We start from the raw sequence: 20,974 nt of genomic DNA on the forward strand, positions 1-20,974 counted from the left end.
CCTGTATAGAGATCAGCTAGAAACAAGTCACCCTGTAGAGAGATCAGCTACAAACAATTCACCCTGTAGAGAGATCAGCTAGAAAAAGTTACCTTATAGGGAGTTCATGCAACTATGGAAAGGGATAGTTCAGCTAGAAGAAATCACCTTGTAGAGTTCAACTACAAAGAAACTACCATGTAGAGAGTTCAACTACAAACAAATCGCCCTGTAGACAATAGAAGAAGTTACCTTGTAGAGAGTTCAGCTACAAAGAAACCATCATGTAGAGAGTTCAGCTGCAAACAAATCACCTGTAGAGAGTTCAGCTACAAACAAATCTCCCTGTAGAGAGATCAGTTAGAAGAAGTTTCCTTGTAGAGAGTTCAGCTACAAACAAATCACCCTGTAGAAAGATCAGCTAGAAGGAGTCACCTTGTAGAGAGTTCAGTTACAAAGAAACCATCATGTAGAGAGTTCAGCTACAAACTAGTAGCCTTGTAGAGACATCAGCTAAAATAAATTACCTTGTACAGAGTTCAACTACAAAGAAACCATCATGTAGAGCCTCGCTCCAGGTATGTTCACAAGCCATCTTTGGCAGGTTTTAGTAAACCTACTTTTTGAAACCTACCAACAATGGTTCAGGAACATACCTCTGTAGACAGTTCAGCTGCAAACAAATCACCTGTAGACAGTTCAGCTACAAACAAATCTCCCTCTAGAGAGATTAGTTAGAAGAAGTTTCCTTGTAGAGAGTTCAGCTACAAACAAATTACCCTGTAGAAAGATCAGCTAGAAGAAGTCACCTTGTAGAGAGTTCAGTTACAAAGAAACCACCATATAGAGAGTTCAGCTACAAACTAGTGATCTTGTAGAGACATCAGTTACCTTGTAGAGAGTTCTGCTACAAAGAAACTATCATGTAGAGAGTTCAGCTGCAAACAAATCACCTGTAGAGAGTTCAGCTACAAACAAATCTCCCTGTAGAGAGATCAGCTAGAAGAAGTTTCTTTGTAGAGGGTTCAGCTACAAACAAATCACCCTGTAGAAAGATCAGCTAGAAGGAGTCACCTTGTAGAGAGTTCAGTTACAAAGACATTATAATGTAGAGAGTTCAGCTACAAACTAGTGACCTTGTAGAGACATCAGCTAAAAGAAATTACCTTGTAGAGAGTTCAGCTACAAAGAAACCATCATGTAGAGAGTTCAGCTGCAAACAAATCACCTGTAGAGAGTTCAGCTACAAACAAATCTCCCTGTAGAGAGATCAGCTAGAAGAAGTTTCTTTGTAGAGGGTTCAGCTACAAACAAATCACCCTGTAGAAAGATCAGCTAGAAGGAGTCACCTTGTAGAGAGTTCAGTTACAAAGACATTATAATGTAGAGAGTTCAGCTACAAACTAGTGACCTTGTAGAGACATCAGCTAAAAGAAATTACCTTGTAGAGAGTTCAGCTACAAAGAAACCATCATGTAGAGAGTTCAGCTGTAAACAAATCACCTGTAGAGAGTTCAGCTATAAACAAATCTCCCTGTAGAGAGATCAGCTAGAAGAAGTTTCCTTGTAGAGAATTCAGCTACAAACAAATCTCCCTGTAGAAAGATCAGCTAGAAGAAGTCACCTGGTAGAGAGTTCAGCTACAAAGAACCATCATGTAGAGAGTTCAGCTGCAAACAAATCACCTGTAGAGAGTTCAGCTACAAACAAATCTCCCTGTAGAGAGATCAGCTAGAAGAAGTTTCTTTGTAGAGGGTTCAGCTACAAACAAATCACCCTGTAGAAAGATCAGCTAGAAGAAGTCACCTTGTAGAGAGTTCAGTTACAAAGAAATCATAACGTAGAGAGTTCAGCTACAAACTAGTGACCTTGTAGAGACATCAACTAAAAGAAATTACCTTGTAGAGAGTTCAGCTACAAAGAAACCATCATGTAGAGAGTTCAGCTGCAAACAAATCACCTGTAGAGAGTTCAGCTATAAACAAATCTCCCTGTAGAGAGATCAGCTAGAAGAAGTTTCCTTGTAGAGAATTCAGCTACAAACAAATCTCCCTGTAGAAAGATCAGCTAGAAGAAGTCACCTGGTAGAGAGTTCAGCTACAAAGAACCATCATGTAGAGAGTTCAGCTGCAAACAAATCACCTGTAGAGAGTTCAGCTACAAACAAATCTCCCTGTAGAGAGATCAGCTAGAAGAAGTTTCTTTGTAGAGGGTTCAGCTACAAACAAATCACCCTGTAGAAAGATCAGCTAGAAGAAGTCACCTTGTAGAGAGTTCAGTTACAAAGAAACCATCATGTTGAGAGTTCAGCTGCAAACAAATCACCTGTAGAGAGTTCAACTACAAACAAATCTTCCTGTAGAGAGATCAGCTAGAAGAAGTTTCCTTGTAGAGAATTCAGCTACAAACAAATCACCCTGTAGAAAGATCAGCTAGAAGAAGTCACCTTGTAGAGAGTTCAGTTACAAAGAAACCATCATGTTGAGAGTTCAGCTGCAAACAAATCTCCCTATAGAAAGATCAGCTAGAAGAAGTCACCTTGTAGAGAGTTCAGCTACAAAGAACCATCATGTAGAGAGTTCAGCTGCAAACAAATCACCTGTAGAGAGTTCAGCTACAAACAAATCTCCCTGTAGAAAGATCAGCTAGAAGAAGTTACCTTGTAGAGAGTTCAGCTTCAAAGAAATCACCCTGTAGAAAATTCAGCCACAAACAAATTGCCCTGTAGAAAGATTAGTTAGAAGAAGTTACCTTGTAGAGAGTTCAGCTACAAATAAACCATTCTGTAAAGAGCTCAGCTGCAAACAAATCACCTGCACAGAATTCAGCTACAAACAAACCACCCTGTAGAGAGATCAGCTAGAAGAAGTTACCTTGTAGATAGTTCAGCTACAAACAAATCACCCTGTAGAGAGATCAGCTAGAAGAAGTTACCTTGTAGATTATTCAGCTACTAACAATTCACCCTGTAGAGAGGGCATCAAGAAGAAGTCACCTTGTAGAGTGTTCAGTTACAAAGAACATGGAGAGTTCTGTAATAAATATATGTATTATATATATAATTTGTACATTTACTGATAAAATCAGAAATATTTAAAGTACATCTGCTTCATCTTTTCTTCTTCCTGTGGTAAAGAAAAAAAGACAGGTTAAAAAAGTCCCAAAGCCGGCTGGTGGTATACAAATACAAAAAAAAATGAAATCTAATCCAAAACAGCCAAGCTGTAAAAAAACAGTGCGGCCCTCAAAAAGGATATGGTGAAAAAAGATGTGAAATCCAAGGTGGCGGCCAAGAAATGGCTGTGATGGTAGGTTAATGGTAAAAATTTTAATAACGGCAATTTAGGTGAATTTTTGCCAAGACCAAGCGGCACAAAAATTCACCTGAATTGTCGTTATTAAAATTTTTACCATTAACCTACCATCACAGCCATTTCTTGGCCGCCACCTTGGATTTCACATCTTTTTTCACCATAGCCTTTTTGAGGGCCGCACTGTTTTTTTACAGCTTGGCTGTTTTGGATTAGATAAGCTTTCCAGCAACAAACACTAGAATCGCATGTACTTATATGGCTTTGCTAACGCTTGTTGTAGAGTGAAAATAAGCCACTGACACTAAAGAGCCAAAATGGATAACGAAGAAAACCTACATATAATCCATTTATGTACTAACTATTGCTGCTGTATAAATATTGGTAGCGATATTGGTCCTCCTGCTGTTCTGTACCAATACTGATATTGGTGAAAATCACCATATCGGTGGCCAATATTTAGCCGGTTCAATAGACAAATTTCATAATAACAAAAAAATCAACCGTTGCCCCCAGCAACCTAACATTTACATTATTTGTAGGTGTTAATGTCCTAAGTCACTTCTCCAAGTTTTAAAAGGATAGCATATATAAGTCATAAGATATGACATTTCTAAGTTGCAATTTTCCCATAAATTGTCAATGAGAGGGGCAACAGTTGCCCCTTCTCAGAAATCACACAAATAATGGGATTTAAAGAACGTGATATCTTATGATCTATATACACTATCCATTTAAAACTTGGAAGGATTATTGTTGACATTCATACCTACAAATCATGTAATATTGAGATATATGTACTTTTGAATTTTTATTGCATACGTTGAAATACCTTATTTTTGTGATTTCCCAGAAGGGGCAACTGTAGCCCTCTCACATAGATATGTATGGGAAAACCACAAATTTCAAAATGTCATATCTCATGACATATATATGCTATCCTTTCAAACTTTGGAGAAGTTACTTTAGACATTACCACCTAAAAATCATGGGAAATTCAGGTTGCTAAGGGCAACGGTTATTATTATACGTTATAAAGCCTTATTATGGAATTTGTCTATTATTGGTACACCTCTAATACAAACATGAAACAAAGATTTTATTTTCATGAACAGGTAAATCCAATGGTGTATAGTCTAGATTTTGAACTGGTTCACTGCATACAAAAATTAATGATTTAAACGTGATAAAAGTTTTAGGTGGTATGTGTATTTTTACCCAGTTTACTTAAATTATGGGTTTTCCTCAAACTAGTCACACATAGTACTTCACAAGGGATTTCTTGTATTACCATACTGTATAATTTTTGAAATGTATAACGTTCACTACCAAACAGCCAGACCCTCTGCTCCCAAAGATTCTCTACCTTTCACATGTTACATGCATGTATGGTTGGTTTTCACCTTATAACTCTTTGATATTGAAACAGATTTCCACGACATGACTGAATGTTCTTACCACTGACATGTGCTAACTAGTTAGCTAGTTAGCATAAGCTGCTTAACCAGTAGGCGTGACAACAAATCCCCACTATCACTGACTGTTCTACTACAGTATCTCGATCACATGACTCTTACGTATGTTTGGTACATAGCTTATTTATATTTGAATATTCATTATTTTTATAGTGTTCTAATAGAGTGCACATTTTTCTGAGCACCTTGCGCATAGAATTTCCATTGATAGATATTACTATAAAATAATAAGTAAACTAACACTTTCATTTATAAGGTAAACACTAATGAGATGAGCAACTGACAGCAGTGGCAAAGGGTTTAACTATAAAATATGATGTACAGTAGTTTAGCAAAACTATTGTTATAGGGCATTATTTTTGATATACAAGTTCTTTATGGTGTATACTTATCAATATTAGAAGGGGTACCCACCAAACCTAATTATGTGTGGGCTGAAAACAAATTGGCCATCAAGTAGCCCCAGTATAGTACATTCATGGTATATCATACACTTGAATATGGAATGAAATGCACCTATTTAATATTTGACATTCAATATTACGTAGTAAATGGTACTGTAAGTTAACTTTTGCATGAATAGGCAGTTACTACTAATGTTTAATACTGTGTTTACACTTAGTGCGGTTTTGCAACCCAGTTTATGAAACCCGTTTATGGGCACATGTTTACACCAATATAATGAAGTGTGCTAGCCTGGAAAATGGCATAAAGTAGGGCTCTGTTAATGGGTGGTTGGGAAGAAAGGCAGTGGTGAATTAGCACGGTTGTGCTCTAGGGATGGTTAATGGCTTATAGCAGCCGTTAATATGATGTGGTCGATACCTGTAAATATGATCGTGTGCTCATCCTGCTATGAAGTGTTGAATTATTCCATTCGATATAGTGTTCTTTTATCCATTTAAGCTATAGTTTGATATAATATCTAGTGGACACATTGAGTATAGATAACCAAACCGAGTTGTACTGGCAAGGCAGCTTTATGCAGGCTGGCTCGGTTTGGCTCGGCTCAGTTCGGTGGGCGGTTATACTGTAGTGAAAACCGAGACGAGTCGTGCCGATCCAAGCCAGTGCATGATATAAGGCAAGTGTAAATGCAGTATAAGATGCACGTTTACAACCTCGCTTGGGTTAATGCACCAACAGACATTTGGACTGATTAATAATACACAAATTTTGACTCAAGCTATAACTCATGCACACCAATTTGGAAATGACTGTTAACTTTAGACCCATAAAGAAGACATACACGCAAATTGCATACATGCAAAAGTTAACTTACAGTACTAATTATCTAATTCATTTGACAAGTCTGTACATGTTAAATGCCTAATTAAAATAGGAAAACTAAGTACATTTCTTCCAAGTGTATGATATACCATATACTAAGGCTACTTGATGGCCATTTTATTTTCAACCCACATAATTAGGTTTTATACATCTTTTCCAGCACCTTTTGTTCATTTTCCCACCCTTGCATCTTTAAACTAGCTTGTCATAGAGACAATGATAAATCTTTCACATTGGTGGAAACTTTAAAAGGTGCTGGGAAAAATGCACAAAACTGTTTAGAATGTAGACAGCTTTCTTGGATTGCTACACTTGCCAGTCTGTTTTCTGCTTTGCATTTCAAGTACCTCCATACCAGGTACATATATTTGTTTGCTGAGTCTCAAGGATGTTTTTGTATCTTGAGTTGCCTTGTACACTGTCTATTCATGCGACACTCTATATCATTTCATCTAAAACTGCATGGTGGCCTGTGTAGTCATAACAGGGTGGACCAACTCCAGGAGGTTGTAATCAATTACAGCACTATCCATGACATGCACTAGTTGAATGTACTTTAAAAACTCAAAAAATGCTTACAAATTAGACTCCCAGCATGATAGATTTCTAGATCATCAAAGAATATTTATTGTGCTACCATGAGATTGTCATGGTCCTTGCAAGGTTGATGAAAAACATGTCAAAAATTAGATTTACTGTACACTGTATAAGAAACTTAAGAGAAGCCAAAGGAAGCACTCCTTTCCTTACCCCTATACTGTTAACATGCAGCAAGCCATAGAGAGGGGATAGGGTAATTTCAAAAACGAAATTACACAGTAATGCAGCAGATTCGGATGCTATTCTAGGGTCTGGGGTCATATTCCCCCTTAGATTATAGAAGGTGTGTTACAGCATTTTAGGCTGTTCTTAGTGTGTTTTTACAGATAAATTATTAGCTACAGTTTATTAAAGGAGACATATACAATATATTTGTTAATGGCTGACTGCTCTATTACAGTATTTAGATTTGTACTACCAGCAGTGACCAATAATAATGGGGTGCAGCACCCCTTCTAAAAATGGTTCAAGTGCTTCAACAAACCTTCCAGAAAATTGGTGCTTTTATCCACTGTGTAGCAATTTCTTCAAAATTTGATGCTAAACTACCCTACTATAAGTATGGAGGTCCCTGGTTCAAAACCATGAACAATTTTTACATTGTTTGTGCACATTCTTTACTTCATGGTGACTGTTCTATTAGAGTATCTTGATTGCTCTTGTTTCACATGTTTGATTTTTGTTTCATATAATGTGCTCAGTACTTTCAAATCACAAAAAAGTCTGCACTATGATGGTAAGCCTATCGGTAGTTACCCTGCACGCATGACCACAAATCGCAGTTGAAAGTTTTGAAAATTGCTTATAACTTTGTACTACTTCTACTAATCGGTACACAAACTGGAATATAAGTGTGCTATAGTATTATCTTTATACCCTCCAAAATGTTGAAAAGTCCACTGAGGCTTGCACAAGTTATGATAATTTTGAAAGTGGTGAAAAAGGAACTAATAGAAGATGAAAAAAATATGAAAAAACTTTAAAGGCACTTAATGTCGGTCGTTTAATAGAGAACCACAAACAATCAGCCTTTTGTTCCAAGCTGATATTGTTCACTTGTCAACCACCGTCCAATGATGGTGGTTGTTTTGGTAGTTGTGCAGGGTTCCATGGTTCTCCTATACAATTTTTTACAATATGACCATTGATATGATCAGCCACAAATTGTGGCTCCCAATTGCATGAGGCTTGGAAGCGAAATACCTGGGGGTTCCCAACTTTGAAGCCACAGGGATTCCTAACAATCCTAATGAAACCCTGCACTGAGAAGCTACTCTTGGGATGTGGAAACACTGGACTTGAGTCTACCACACAAGACTCCCTTCAATAACTGAGTCTACCATACAAGACTCCCTTTTAATGTCTGTGCATTTCCTCCCCTGCTAGAATAATCCCATGCCATCATGTTAATTCCCTCTTCTTAATCCTTTTGTTTAGCAACAGTAATGTAATTGGTTGTTTATGTACTAATTTCTGACATAGTTGCTTAGTCTTAAGGGTGGGCTATGGGAGGGGACTTTTGTTCCACCTGCTTACACATTTGAAGTGACCCATACACGCGGTATTTTTCCTGCGCATGCGTTCGTAGTGTTTTCCAATTAATATCTACTGTTCCATACTACATCCAGCATTGTGATGCAGGTGTGCTACGTACCTATCTAATGCTGGCTAGCTGCAATGTGTTGCTACACCGCCGAAATAAACGCAAATTATCTCCCTCCGTTAACTTTGTTTAACAAGTTAAACTTCATATATCTTAAAGAGTAGACTGATTAAGCTCAAATTTGGTATAGATGATATCCCACATACACCCCAAAGGATGTTTTATGGAAAAAATGGGCTATTTCTGTTTATGGTTCCTGTGTAATACACAATTGTCTGTTGTACGCCCAGATGCATTGGTTGTCCTTGGCTGCACAACACACTATTGTGTGTTCTGATACATCTCTACAAAATGTGTACTGATAATACATTTTACTTACCATCCATAATCCTCAATGCTACATTGACAAGTACTAACACTAATCGGATTCCAGTAGTCGGATCCAGTATGACAACAACGTCCTGGTTTTCTCTTGCGATAAACTATTCTTTCACCCAATACACATCTGTCACCCAATCTCTATAGCATACGTACGTATACTATATGTAATCACACATAGTTACAAACCCCATCAGTTGGTATCCAAGTGGTGTAATCATTATCACCACAATTAGTAAGATTTAATCTTGAAGTGTTAATATTAATCACTATCAAAACTTCAAATGGAAAAGTTCCAACTCCAACAAACCTAAAAGGCAAAATACAATGAACAAACAAGTTATTATTTCATAGTTCCACTTGCAACTTATAAGTGGTTTTTATAATGCTATGTTACTCACGTAGCAAGTTCGGTATGTGTAGTCATTTCTGTATAAACACCAGTGACCATCACTGTACAAACAAGTGAGCAGTTGCTGGATATCATTCTGTATGACTGCCAGGTAATTCCTTCATCACAGCTAAGTCTAATATCAGATAAATTTAATTCTATCATCTATTGAAATTACAAGTCTGGAAATTACACTACGAAATGATATGTACATTTATAGTTAAAGTCTGCAATAAAGAGACACTGATGCTACATACGTATGCCTGTAAAATGCTACAACCAGTTTCTATATCTGTTTGCTATGACTTAATGTAAATTCATAATAATTATGATCAGGTGAGTGTATTAAAATACAACAAGGTGCACATAATGTACAGTATAGCTACAAATTGTAGTATGATGCATGGCCAGATCAAAGGCTGCCGCTGGTGTTACAAATATGGTTTACAACTAACTGTAACATGACTAAGTACCTCCTTTTGGCCACACAGTCTGGCCACTATTTAGTTCAAAGACATCAAACAATACAAGCCAATTTCGTGAGAATAGTTCCGGAATAATAGGATGGTTACAGCCATAATTTTAGAATTATCGGATGTCCATGAGAATAATCGGTGCAATTAAAGGGCGTGCCTCTTCTTGATTAGCTAGAAAAAAGAATTAAGATACTAAGAATGATAGATAGCTGGCATCATTATACGAGTACTGGCTGAAAGGGGCTGAAAAAGCCTCTAAAAGATCGATATACTCTAATAAAATGCTCTAATAGAGCAGTCAGATTGTTTCATTATAACAACCTGCAGACAGCATCAGGGATTTAACTGCATGATTATCTGCAATTCTGAAACTTGTATATCTTATACCACTATACCAGTGTATCTTTAAGTCTTTCAACAAACGTATTGAAATACACAATACAAGACAATGGATTTGGCTAATACAGTATGGAGGTAAATCGCTCTGGAATGAATAAACATACAGCATTGCACTAGTCTGAATGAATGGGAAGTAGCACAACTGCTGGGCTGAGTTGCTATCTGTATACTACCCACTCATTTGCCATTAAGCTAACCAAGATTATTGTAGTGCTGCACCACTCAACAATGAATATTAGACACTTCAGCTACACCCGTATTAATGATGTGAAGCAGTACAATGGCTGGAGTGATTGGTAGTGTTATATACCTCGTGCTCATGCATGGGAAACGAGCTACCAATGAATAAACCAGCTAACAATGAATTAACTAACCATCAAGACATTATTAGTGAGTAAAATTGTTCGTTGTACACGGCACTAACCAGTAGCCAATATTAGCCTTATTTTCTTGCTCTTTCCATGTTACAAATAGGTACCTTTGATCTGTGCATACCCCATACCACAAAAAAAGTTATAATACACCCATGAGGTTTGTATCTGATTTGTAAATGCAACACTTAAGGGCCTTATACCCAACACCATACAAGCATGCACTTTACCTATAGATATACATATAGTGCATGTCAAAAAAGTTGTAATGGTAATACAATGTCTAACTAATTGTGTGAAGCTATATATGCACTAAATTTTTGACAGAGGCATTTAATAATGACTTGCAATCTCCTATTACAGAATATTCTGTATTCTGTACAATATTTACTAATGACATGGCCTAAAGTGACTGATGCAGCAAATACAATAGTTAGCAATTACAAGAGATTTGACATCAAGCAGTGTGGTGTGCAGCCAAGAAAGTAGGTGCGCCACACCATGCATTATTGACAGCAAGAAAGAAAACACGATTTTCATGCATGCATATATCTCCATTTTGCTTTCTCGAAGCACACTATTTTGTATTATAGCTGTTTGCCAGGTAGTGTAGGTCATACTGCAAAATCACTCCAGCTATTTGTGAGATACCTACTGACAACTAAAATTTCATTTTTTCTTCGTTTTTCCATAGGCGTTTTGTTTCATGTACTTTGCAAAAATTGCTGTAAAATGCAAACATGTAATCTGAATGCCTTGAAATTTGGTACAGACAGGGAGAATATAAAGGTGAAGTCACAAACTTTAAGTTTGTTATGAGTATGATAAATATCCATGGTGCTATATTATGAGAACATTTATTCACATAAAACACAAAAAAGATCAAAAGTTAGTCATGGCTATGGAGTAAACTGTTTACGGGAATAACTTGAAATTTGATGTGTACATAGGCTAGCCATCTTAGCAGTGCCTTTTGATGGTATGAAAAACAAAGAAGTAACAGCTACAGAGTTACAAAGCAAAAAAACAAAAAAAACAAAAAAAAAGTGTAAAATCATGGGGCAGAGATACTCTAATAGAACAGTCACCATGGAGTAATAAAGTGCATAAAAAAGTACCAAAAATCTTATCAGAGTTCAAATCTAGGACCTCCATAATGAACGCCTAAATCCTTAACCACTGTGCCACTACTACATCTTTTGTTCACTTCACTTAATTTCTAGTTTATAAAACTTCAAACTCAAATCTACAAAATGGTAAAAGTTTATGCTACCAATTGAATTCTAAATTGCACTAGAATATTTTGAGCATGTAAAATTTCTCAAAAATGTGTGCTCATACAGTACTCCACAATATTACCAATAAGTCAAATAAAACACAATACAATTATAATTTCTGTCTTCAGTGATCATAATTGTGGTTATAGATAAGAGAAATGTGGGCAAAAACAAACCCCAAAGCTAACCTATGGCTGGGTTTGGAACTGTACAAAGTATGAAAAGAAATGAAATCCACACAAAACAACCAAGCTGTGCTGCAAAGAGGGTGTGGCCTTCAAAAGCTTGAGTGAAAAGTTGTGAAATTAATTGTGGTAGCATGTTAATGCAAACTTTTATAAGCATTAACATCACTGCAGCCATTCCATGGCCGCCACTTTTGATTTCACAACTATTTTCATCCAGGCTTTTTGAAGACCACACACTTTTTCCATAGCTTGGTTGTATTCGTGTGGATTTGTATAGCAAGAGTCCCTTTAATGCATAAACAAACTAATAAATTGCCAAAACCCTGCAAAACTTTACAGTTTTTCATTTGAACAACTCAATCTATTCAGACTAACAATATGGTTTATGTTACATTATTCCACAATTAGTACTACTAGATTGCTCACAGGAAGGTATCATTGTATCTCGAATCTGTACTAACAATTACAGATCCATTACCCAAAAATTGAAAATAAGAAGTTGTATTTTGAAATAACTAGAAAATACAGTGACATAGTTATTGTTTTAATATGGATAAATGGTACCTCTTGCCATGTGAAGCCACCATCACGAGAGAGATAGATACTACCATCATTGGTCACATATCTACCGATGTTACCTGTAAATTCATATATAAGTCACAGTTAAATATTCTTTACACCTACCTTTAATCATGATAAGACCTACAGCAGATTCCTTGGACAGGATTTCATCTGTCATGTTAATGTGAAGAGAACAGTCGGGCTAGATGTAATTATGTATAAACGTTTATACTGAATCTGCAGACATGTTGTACATATATGCAATGTATTATTACGTATTCTAGATCAACAGCTTGGTGTATGCATATATATGTAACAAGAAAATGTGCAATAAGTATACTTTCCCGTAGATTAGCCCTGACAATCCCAGAGTCTAGATAGCCTAAAGCTAATACTACAGTAGTTTTTCACAACAAGCCAATTGCAGTCCTAGATTTAGAGGGTTCCATGGAACCTCTGGAATAGCTTTTATTATCATTGATTTTGCTGAACTGTTCTCAAAGCTCAGTGAATCTAAAATTAATTTATAACTATATAAATGAAATACTTATAATATAGCTCGTAGTAGCAAAAGCACCCTTATTACAAAATCACTTGAGATTGCCACTTGATTACCTTCATTTATCTATAAGTAATTATCATAATGTAACTCTTGCAGCAACTTAAAAATGCCTCAGTTGCTAAATGGTATAACTGCTGTACTGTATACAGTGTGATCCCCCCCTGCCTACAAAAATGACACACTTTTCCAAAATTCCATCCACAATACGTGACAAGTGTTACTAATATCAGAATTAGCACAATAAAACCCTTACAGAACAAAAATTGATTTTTAAAAAGAACCTCCCAAACCTTATTAGGTTTTCCTGGCTGCCAGCATTCCTGACCACTGTTGCAAAGCTAGAGGCTAAGCGACATATCATGTGATGACCACAATACTCACTAGTGGCATGTGCCGTTTGAGGTTCTGACAAGTGTCTGCCCTCTGTGCCTTGCCTTTCCTTTCATGCTGGTCATCTTCACACAAAAAAACCATACCGAGACATTAATTTTCCATATCGACACGTTCTGTAGTTAGATGCCACAAAATTATGTAAAGCACTTACACTACTGTAAGAGGTATTGTTAGCTAGTAAATACCATACTTGTAGCTGTACATTAGGATTGACCACATCCCTTTACGATCTAGACATGCCCCTAAAAGAAATGGTCTAGCTGTACTTATTGCAATCAATCATATCGACCATGTCTTCTATACTGGTGGCACGATGAAAAGGAGGCATGGAAAGACTATGCCCCTTGAAAATATCATATTGGCCCAGTTGTCCGAGTCCACTTGAGATATTCTGATAAAGCAGTCACCCTATATACATCAAGACACATGGTAGTGTGCCGTGCGGCCAAGAAAGCCAGCGATCACACCATGAGTATATTTACAGGAAGAAAGAAAACATTATAGCTGTCCCCCAAGTAGGGTATGCCACACAGAAAATTTGATTAAATTCGCAACAGCCATTTGCGAGATATGGGCTTTCAAAATTTCATTTTAATTTTATTCATTTTTTTCTTCTTATGCCATACGGGGGGGGCTTTGAATTCTTTTTGCACACTTTGCAAAAATTGCTATAAAATGCAAACATGTTACTCAATTGCCACGATCTTTGGCACAAATGAAGAGCATGTAACGGTGGATTCACGTACCAAGTTTGTTGTGAAACTGAGAAATCTTCAAGGAATTATGAGCATTTATTCACGTAAAAAAGCTCAAACTTCTTTCAGGGCTACAGAGTACACTAACTATAGAAATAATTTGAAAATTGGTGTGTAGATAGGCTGATCATCGTAGCAGTACCTTTTGATAGTTTGAATAGCAATAGAGTTACAGCGACAAAGTTATAAAACAAAAACTAAGCATGTGTAAAATCGTGGGATCGAGATACTCTAATAGAACAGTCACCACAGGGTAAAAAAGGTGAGCAAAAAATGTCAAAAAAATTTACCAGAGTTTGAACCAGGGACCTCATACCTAACACCTGCATCCTTAACCACTGAACCACTGCTACCTTGGCTGATTACCTCACTTAATTTCTGCTTTATAAATCAAATTTCTAGTTGAAATCTGCTCATAATCAAACGTTTGTAATTCATAGATCTACCAATAGAAGTACTAGATTGTTCTAGAACATTCTATGTATGTTCTATTAGAAGTCCTCAAAACATTGTGCACTCTATTAGAGTATTACAATAATATTATCAAATATTGAATTAAATCATGCAATGAATTACATTTATAAGTCTGTCTGCAATAATCATCATTGTATCTACATAGAAAAGAAGAAATGTGAGTAAAAACAAACCTCAAAGTCAGCCATAGGCAGGTTTTGGGGCCTTATAAAGTACAAAAAGGAGTGAAATCCAAAAGAAAACAGCCAAGCTGTGAAAAGATAGTGTGGCCTTAAAAAGTCTGGGTGAAAAAAGTTGTGAAATCAAAGGTGGCAGCCAAGAAATGGCTGCAATGATGTTAATGCTAAAAAAAATTTAATAATGGCTGTGTGCATTGTTAAAATTTATTAGCATTAACATCATTGCAGCTATTTCTTGGCCGCCACCTTTGATTTCACAACTTTTTCACCCAGACTTTTTAAGGCCGCACCATTTTTGTACAGCTTGGCTGTTTTTGTGTGGATATATATATCATAGCAACAAACAAAGTTAGCGTATTTAAAAATTATTAAAGCATACAAATATACAGCAGCACAGTGTATTACTCCAGATGCTTGCGCTAAGGGCTCAGAGTTTAGTCACCGTGTACTGAGTGTATCGGCTTGCCAAGTCAGCTAGTCAGGATTATCTTGCGGACTATGCGGCTGTGAGCTGGTACACAAACCACCAATGCAGAAAATCTTTCACTGTGCAACTACGCTTAAACATGCCACACTGACATTAACTATATATGTGTTGATGTGTGCATGTACAAAGATTGTGCTAATTACTACAAAGGCTCATACTATTACAGTTGTATATCAATCAACAGTTTTTAGCTACACAAAAATAATGCTACAGAAATAAATTATATGTACAATACAATTAGTCAATACAATTAGTCAATCACTGGTACAACAGTTTGCATGCAGCATACATAGTTTAATTAAAAGCTATATATCAGTGATCTTGGTACTAGCTTAGCCGAAATGTCTGCCAAGCACATAACTTAAACAGACTAAGAGTATTACTTGACATCAGAACAGTTTTACAACAAGAATTTTAAATTCCACTCTGAGGTACCTACAGTCTAGCTACTGTAGTTGTATTATGTGATAGCAAATCTCCACAACAAAGTTAGATCTTATACACACAATTAATTTAAAATGAAGTAGGCATCCAAGTGATATAAACTAGTTAAACAAGATACAAATAACACAGCCTGTGGGGAGTCCCTATATTGGAACATCACAATGATTATTTTGTTGCAATGCCAATGTAGAGATTTCCCACAGGACTACGTTGTAATGCCATCATTCATACACCTTGTTTAACTACTTTTTATAGGTTGGATCCTGGAAGATAAGTGGCCAAGAGGGAGAGCAGTCTGAACAGCTTGCATGAATGTGCCTGTTGGTCTTATGGAAATTTTTGATGGACAAAAGTTTTTGATGAGTGGGTGAGTCACTTTAGGGTTAGCGAAAATTTGTCTGCTTTTAATGGCTGGAAAATATGACAATGACAAAATTCTTTGGTTGAAAGTGAGATATAATTATGGGAAAGGTATATGACCAAAGAAAAGAGAAGATTCCTACTGCATGGGTATAGTCCCAGGATGGTTTCAAACTCTCTGTACACCTGCAACATATTGGGAATATGAAGCCTGAGGCCTTCCATCTCATGGACATAATTGTCTCAGTAATATATAAATGGCTAGATCAGTGCATGGTATACTTAGAACTTAACAGCATTATATTAATTTATACAGTTTATCTATACAGTTTATCTATTATAGAATATGTACGTAGCTACTTACAAGAAAACAATTAATAGGTACTCCATTTACATCAACATTTGGTGCAGTTAGTGGTATCCAGTCTGCTCCTTTGTTAAAACTGATCACAGTAGTTACATGTCTAATATTTGATCCATCATTTTCATCAATATCAACAAGTATATTGGCAATGTAAGTTCCTTTTGTTCCTTCAATCTTTTTGCAGATACAATAAGGAGTGGATTCAAGTCAAATTGTGCATACAGTAATATTGTATTTTTTATTAGATCAAATTAAACTATTTCTCCATAACTTTTTTTGAATGATACCACAATGCTGGTCTAAATGTATGAGAAATCATCAAAAATGTGACCCACTCTGGGAAAACCGGTCTTATCGCCTATTTAAAAGTATCAGGAAATACTGGTTTTAAGTATTTAGTATGTTGTAGCTTGCCAATGGTTGAAGCTATGTGTACCACCTTTTACACCAATTCCTTACCTTCCAGAGCATCCACTGTGCAAGTAGCGATATTTCCAGCCATTTTAGATAATTTTTAAACCACGGTTGGCTGTACCAGGTGAGCTCCAAAAGGGGAGGGAGGCGGGGACCCGGAAGGAGGGCAAGAGGTTGTTTAAAAATTGAAAGGGAAGGCATAGTGATGATTTAGGCCAAGTTATGGGCTATTCAGGTCTCAAAATTGGCTTAAATGAAAAGACATTCACAGCACAGGTCTTTATTCAACACCACGGAGCTGTACAGCCACATACAGCCATCCCCAGGCTGACCACAGCTCCATTAAGGCCCCACGCCACACATACAGATCGCCACTGGGCTTGGGAAAAGCAGCCAGCAAAAACAGACCACTCCAGTCTAGCTGATTTTGATTATGAAATTAGATAATTTGTTCGTGTAGCTTTGTGTTCTTGGTGAAAAATCAATCTGCTAACATGGGAATTAAAAGACCGGTTTTCCCAGACCCAGTCAAAAGGGAAAAATGAAACACAAAGGTACTGCTGTTGATCATCAGATGGTTACACAGCCAGCCAGTTTGTCAGTAAAAGGTTCTATTATTCTTTAAAAAATTGTTGATAATCAGAAGTGTTTAATTTAGTGACACACTGAAGACATGCTTGGGTTTAATTGTACCTAACCAATACTACTGTACCAAGTTGCTTATGCTCAACATCGTTGGTCAAAATATCATTACTATGTTCCTGCCTCATACTAAGCAATTATGTGGGCAATTTTATATGATATCTATAACTTATTTCTTAACAAATTGCAGGGATTGAAATTTGGTGCAGACAAAGGGTGTATATTCATGTACTACGTTTGCAATGAATCTGATACATACCATGTGCTATTACATAAAAAAATCGAGCTTTTGTCATGGTTACACAATTGCTTCTGGGAATAGCTTGAAATTGGGTGTGTATATTGGCTCACTGTTGTAGCAGTGCCTTTTTAAGATTTAAAAAAATGAAGACCACAGAGTTACAAAAAACCAAACAACTGTAAATCTTGGGGTCAAGATACTCTAATAGGATAGTCACTGCAGGGTAAAAAGTGCATGATTTATGTAAAAAAAATTGCTAGAGTTCAAACCAGAGACCTCCATACATCCTTGGGAAAAGATGTGAATGTTTCAGTGTTTGGGGAAACATGAGGATGCAGGTTGGGACATGATAATGATAGGTGCATTAGAGCAGCTCAGGAATCATCAACTACCATGAGTTTTCGGATGCGATATTTCCTAGAAGAACAATGAGAGCCAATCATTTATGGTACTATTATGAATACCTATGGCTATAACCTCCATACATAAAATTTGAAATGATTTGGTTATTTCGTGTGGCTATAAAAGCCACTGTTAAAAAAATCAATGCTCGGACAAAGTGATGTTGGTTCGGATGCCTCCATCTCTACCCTTCCCATGCAACTTATATTCTATTGTGTGGTAGTGATTGGTAGAGCTATCCTTGAGCTACCACGTGATATAAGAAGATTAGATTTTTATCAACTAGAATTGCAGATATCGCCTGTTTCCCAGATGTGGTAACTTGATGAATCGTCTGACACCAAATTGTAATTATAATTGTAAATGCAGCAAATTCTTGTAATTAGTTTGAGTTTAAGTATAGCAGTAGGTTAGAAACACTTAAAAACAGCTATTTAGGCAACTGTATAGAGTGATTTTTGTCAACTCGAGATGGAAATAACAATTACTTCACAGCTGCAATACATTAGGTCTAGAATAGCTACATAAAATGGCTTAAATTTAATATTTGAACTTATTTGAGATGCGTGAGGTCAACTACAAATTAAAACAGTATATAAAAGGCCATTACTGCCTAATCATCTCAGTGATTGTTCTATTAGAGTATGTTAATTAAATTTTTTTTACTGGTTTTCATACTTGTGTATCAAGACACACGGTAGTGTGTCGTGCGGCCAAGAAAGCCGGCAACCATACTGTGAGTATATTTACAGGAAGAAAGAAAACAGCCTATTCATGCATGCATAGCTCCATGGCCCCTTCTCCAAAGCACACCATTTTTGCATTATAGCTGTCCCCCAGGTAGGGTACGCCTCACAGCAAATTTGATCAAATTCGCAAAAGCCATTTGCGAGATATGGGCGTTCAAACTTTTGCTTTAATTTCTTCGTTTTTTTCTTCTTATGCTTTGATTTCTTTTCGCACACTTTGCAAAAATTGCTATAAAATGCAAACATGTAACTTGATTGCCTCGATCTTTGGCATAAATAAAGAGCGTGTAACGGTGGATTTACATACCAAGTTTGTTGTGAATCTGAGAAATCTTCAAGGAATTATGAGCATTTATTCACATAAAAAAAGCTCAAACTTCTGTCACGGCTGCAGAGTAAACCAAGTATAGGAATAACTAGAAAATATTATTGATGTGTAGATAGGCTGATCATCGTAGCAGTGCCTTTTGATAGTTTGAATAGCAATATAGTTACAGTGACAAAGTTATAAAGCAAAAAGTAAGCAAGTGTAGAATTGTGGGATTGAGATACTCTAATAGAGCAGTCACCACAGGGTAAAAAAAGGTGTACAAAAAAATTTTGAAAAAAAAACCAACCAGAGTTCGAACCAGGGACTACCTAACACCTGCATCCTTAACCACTGAACCACTGCTACCTTGGCTGATCACCTAACTTAATTTCTGCTTTTTAAATGAAATTTCTAGTTGAAATCTGCTCATAATCAAACGTTTGTAATTTCATAGATCTACTAATAGAAGTACTAGATTGTTCTAGAACATTCTATGTAGAAGTCCTCAAAAAATGTGAATTCTATTAGAGTATTACAATAATATTATTAATTCATGCAATGAAATACATTTATAAGTCTGTCTGCAATAATCATCATTGTATCTACATAGAAAAGAAGAAATGTGAGTAAAAACAAACCTCAAAGTCAGCCATAGGCTGGTTTTGGGACTTTATAAAGTACAAAAAGGAGTAAAATCCACACAAAAACAGCCAAAATGTAAAAAAAATGGTGCGGCTTTAAAATGCCTGGATGAAAAAGCTGTGAAATCAAAGGTGGTAGCCAAAAAATGGCTGCAATGATGTTAATGCTTAAAAATTTTAATAATGGCTGTGTGTATTGTTAAATTTATTAATGTTAACATCATTGCAGCCATTTCTTGGCCGCCACCTTTGATTTCACAACTTTTTTCATTCAGGCATTTTAAGGCCGCACCATTTTTTTTACAGCTTGGCTGTTTTTGTGTGGTATATAACACAAGTGCAATTGTAAGTAAAATATAGCATTTAATGTACTCTAATAGAACAGTCACCAAGGTGATTAAGCAGTGATGACATTTTTCTGACCTCCTACATCTCAAATAAATTCATATATATTTAATTTAAGATATTTCATGCAACTATTGTAAGCCTGACATATTGTAGCTACATTAAAAAACTGCAATCTCCATCTCAAATTGACAAAAGTCATTCTAGACAGGTGCCTAAATAGCTGTTTCAAATGTAGTGCTATACATAAACTTAAAAAATGCCAAAATAATCACAATAAAAAGTTGCTGTGTCTGGAATTATAATTACAACTTCATCAAGTTACCACATCTGGAATACAGTCAATATCTGCAATTGTAGTTGATAAAAATCTAATCTGCTTATATCACATGATAGCTCAAGGATAGCTCTATTAATCGCACAATAAAATGTAAGTTATATGGGAAGAGTAGAGATGGAGGTGCCCGAACAAACATCACTTTGTCCTAGCATCAATTTTGGACAGTGCCTTTCAAAGGTCACTGTGGCCACACTATATAACCAAATCCTCTCAAATTTTACACATGGAGGTTACAGTCATAGGTCTTCATAATAATACCATAAATTATTGCTCTTCTAGGAAATGTCTCATCCAAAAAAGGTCATTAATATTTGAGCTGCTCTATATAGATGCCTATATAATATGTTTACCTTATGTAAATCGTACACCACATTCTCATTAGTTGAACTTATAACATCTCTGGGATTAATGTTCCTCAGTGACAAGCTGTAATGCACACCTTCTTCATCTGATATGTACAAATCAGCATTTTTAAAGTCTTCGTATACAGCAAGGAACACTTGTCCTTGACTTGCATCAACAACTGAATAATGCTGTACAATGACACCATGTAAATAATAATAGTATTATTGT

General features: G+C 36.2%; 1 protein-coding gene across 2 annotated transcripts in view; it reads right to left on the reverse strand.

Annotated features, from left to right (window-relative positions):
* LOC136237149 (uncharacterized) overlaps positions 1-20,974 on the reverse strand; it is a 70,725-nt gene that overhangs the window by 29,205 nt on the left and 20,546 nt on the right. The window contains exons 9-16 of one of the 2 annotated variants that reach the window (XM_066027456.1): positions 20,752-20,934; positions 16,318-16,491; positions 12,423-12,501; positions 12,303-12,376; positions 12,165-12,253; positions 9,038-9,163; positions 8,826-8,946; positions 8,638-8,777 (exon numbers count right to left, since the gene is read on the reverse strand). In XM_066027456.1, coding sequence (XP_065883528.1) covers positions 8,638-8,777; positions 8,826-8,946; positions 9,038-9,163; positions 12,165-12,253; positions 12,303-12,376; positions 12,423-12,501; positions 16,318-16,491; positions 20,752-20,934 — 986 coding nt within the window. The remainder of the gene's footprint in view (positions 1-8,637; positions 8,778-8,825; positions 8,947-9,037; positions 9,164-12,164; positions 12,254-12,302; positions 12,377-12,422; positions 12,502-16,317; positions 16,492-20,751; positions 20,935-20,974) is intronic. The other variant, XM_066027457.1, reaches the window with a different exon arrangement.

Source organism: Dysidea avara, chromosome 10 (genome assembly GCF_963678975.1).
Source record: "Dysidea avara chromosome 10, odDysAvar1.4, whole genome shotgun sequence".
Taxonomy (NCBI): Eukaryota; Metazoa; Porifera; class Demospongiae; order Dictyoceratida; family Dysideidae; genus Dysidea; species Dysidea avara.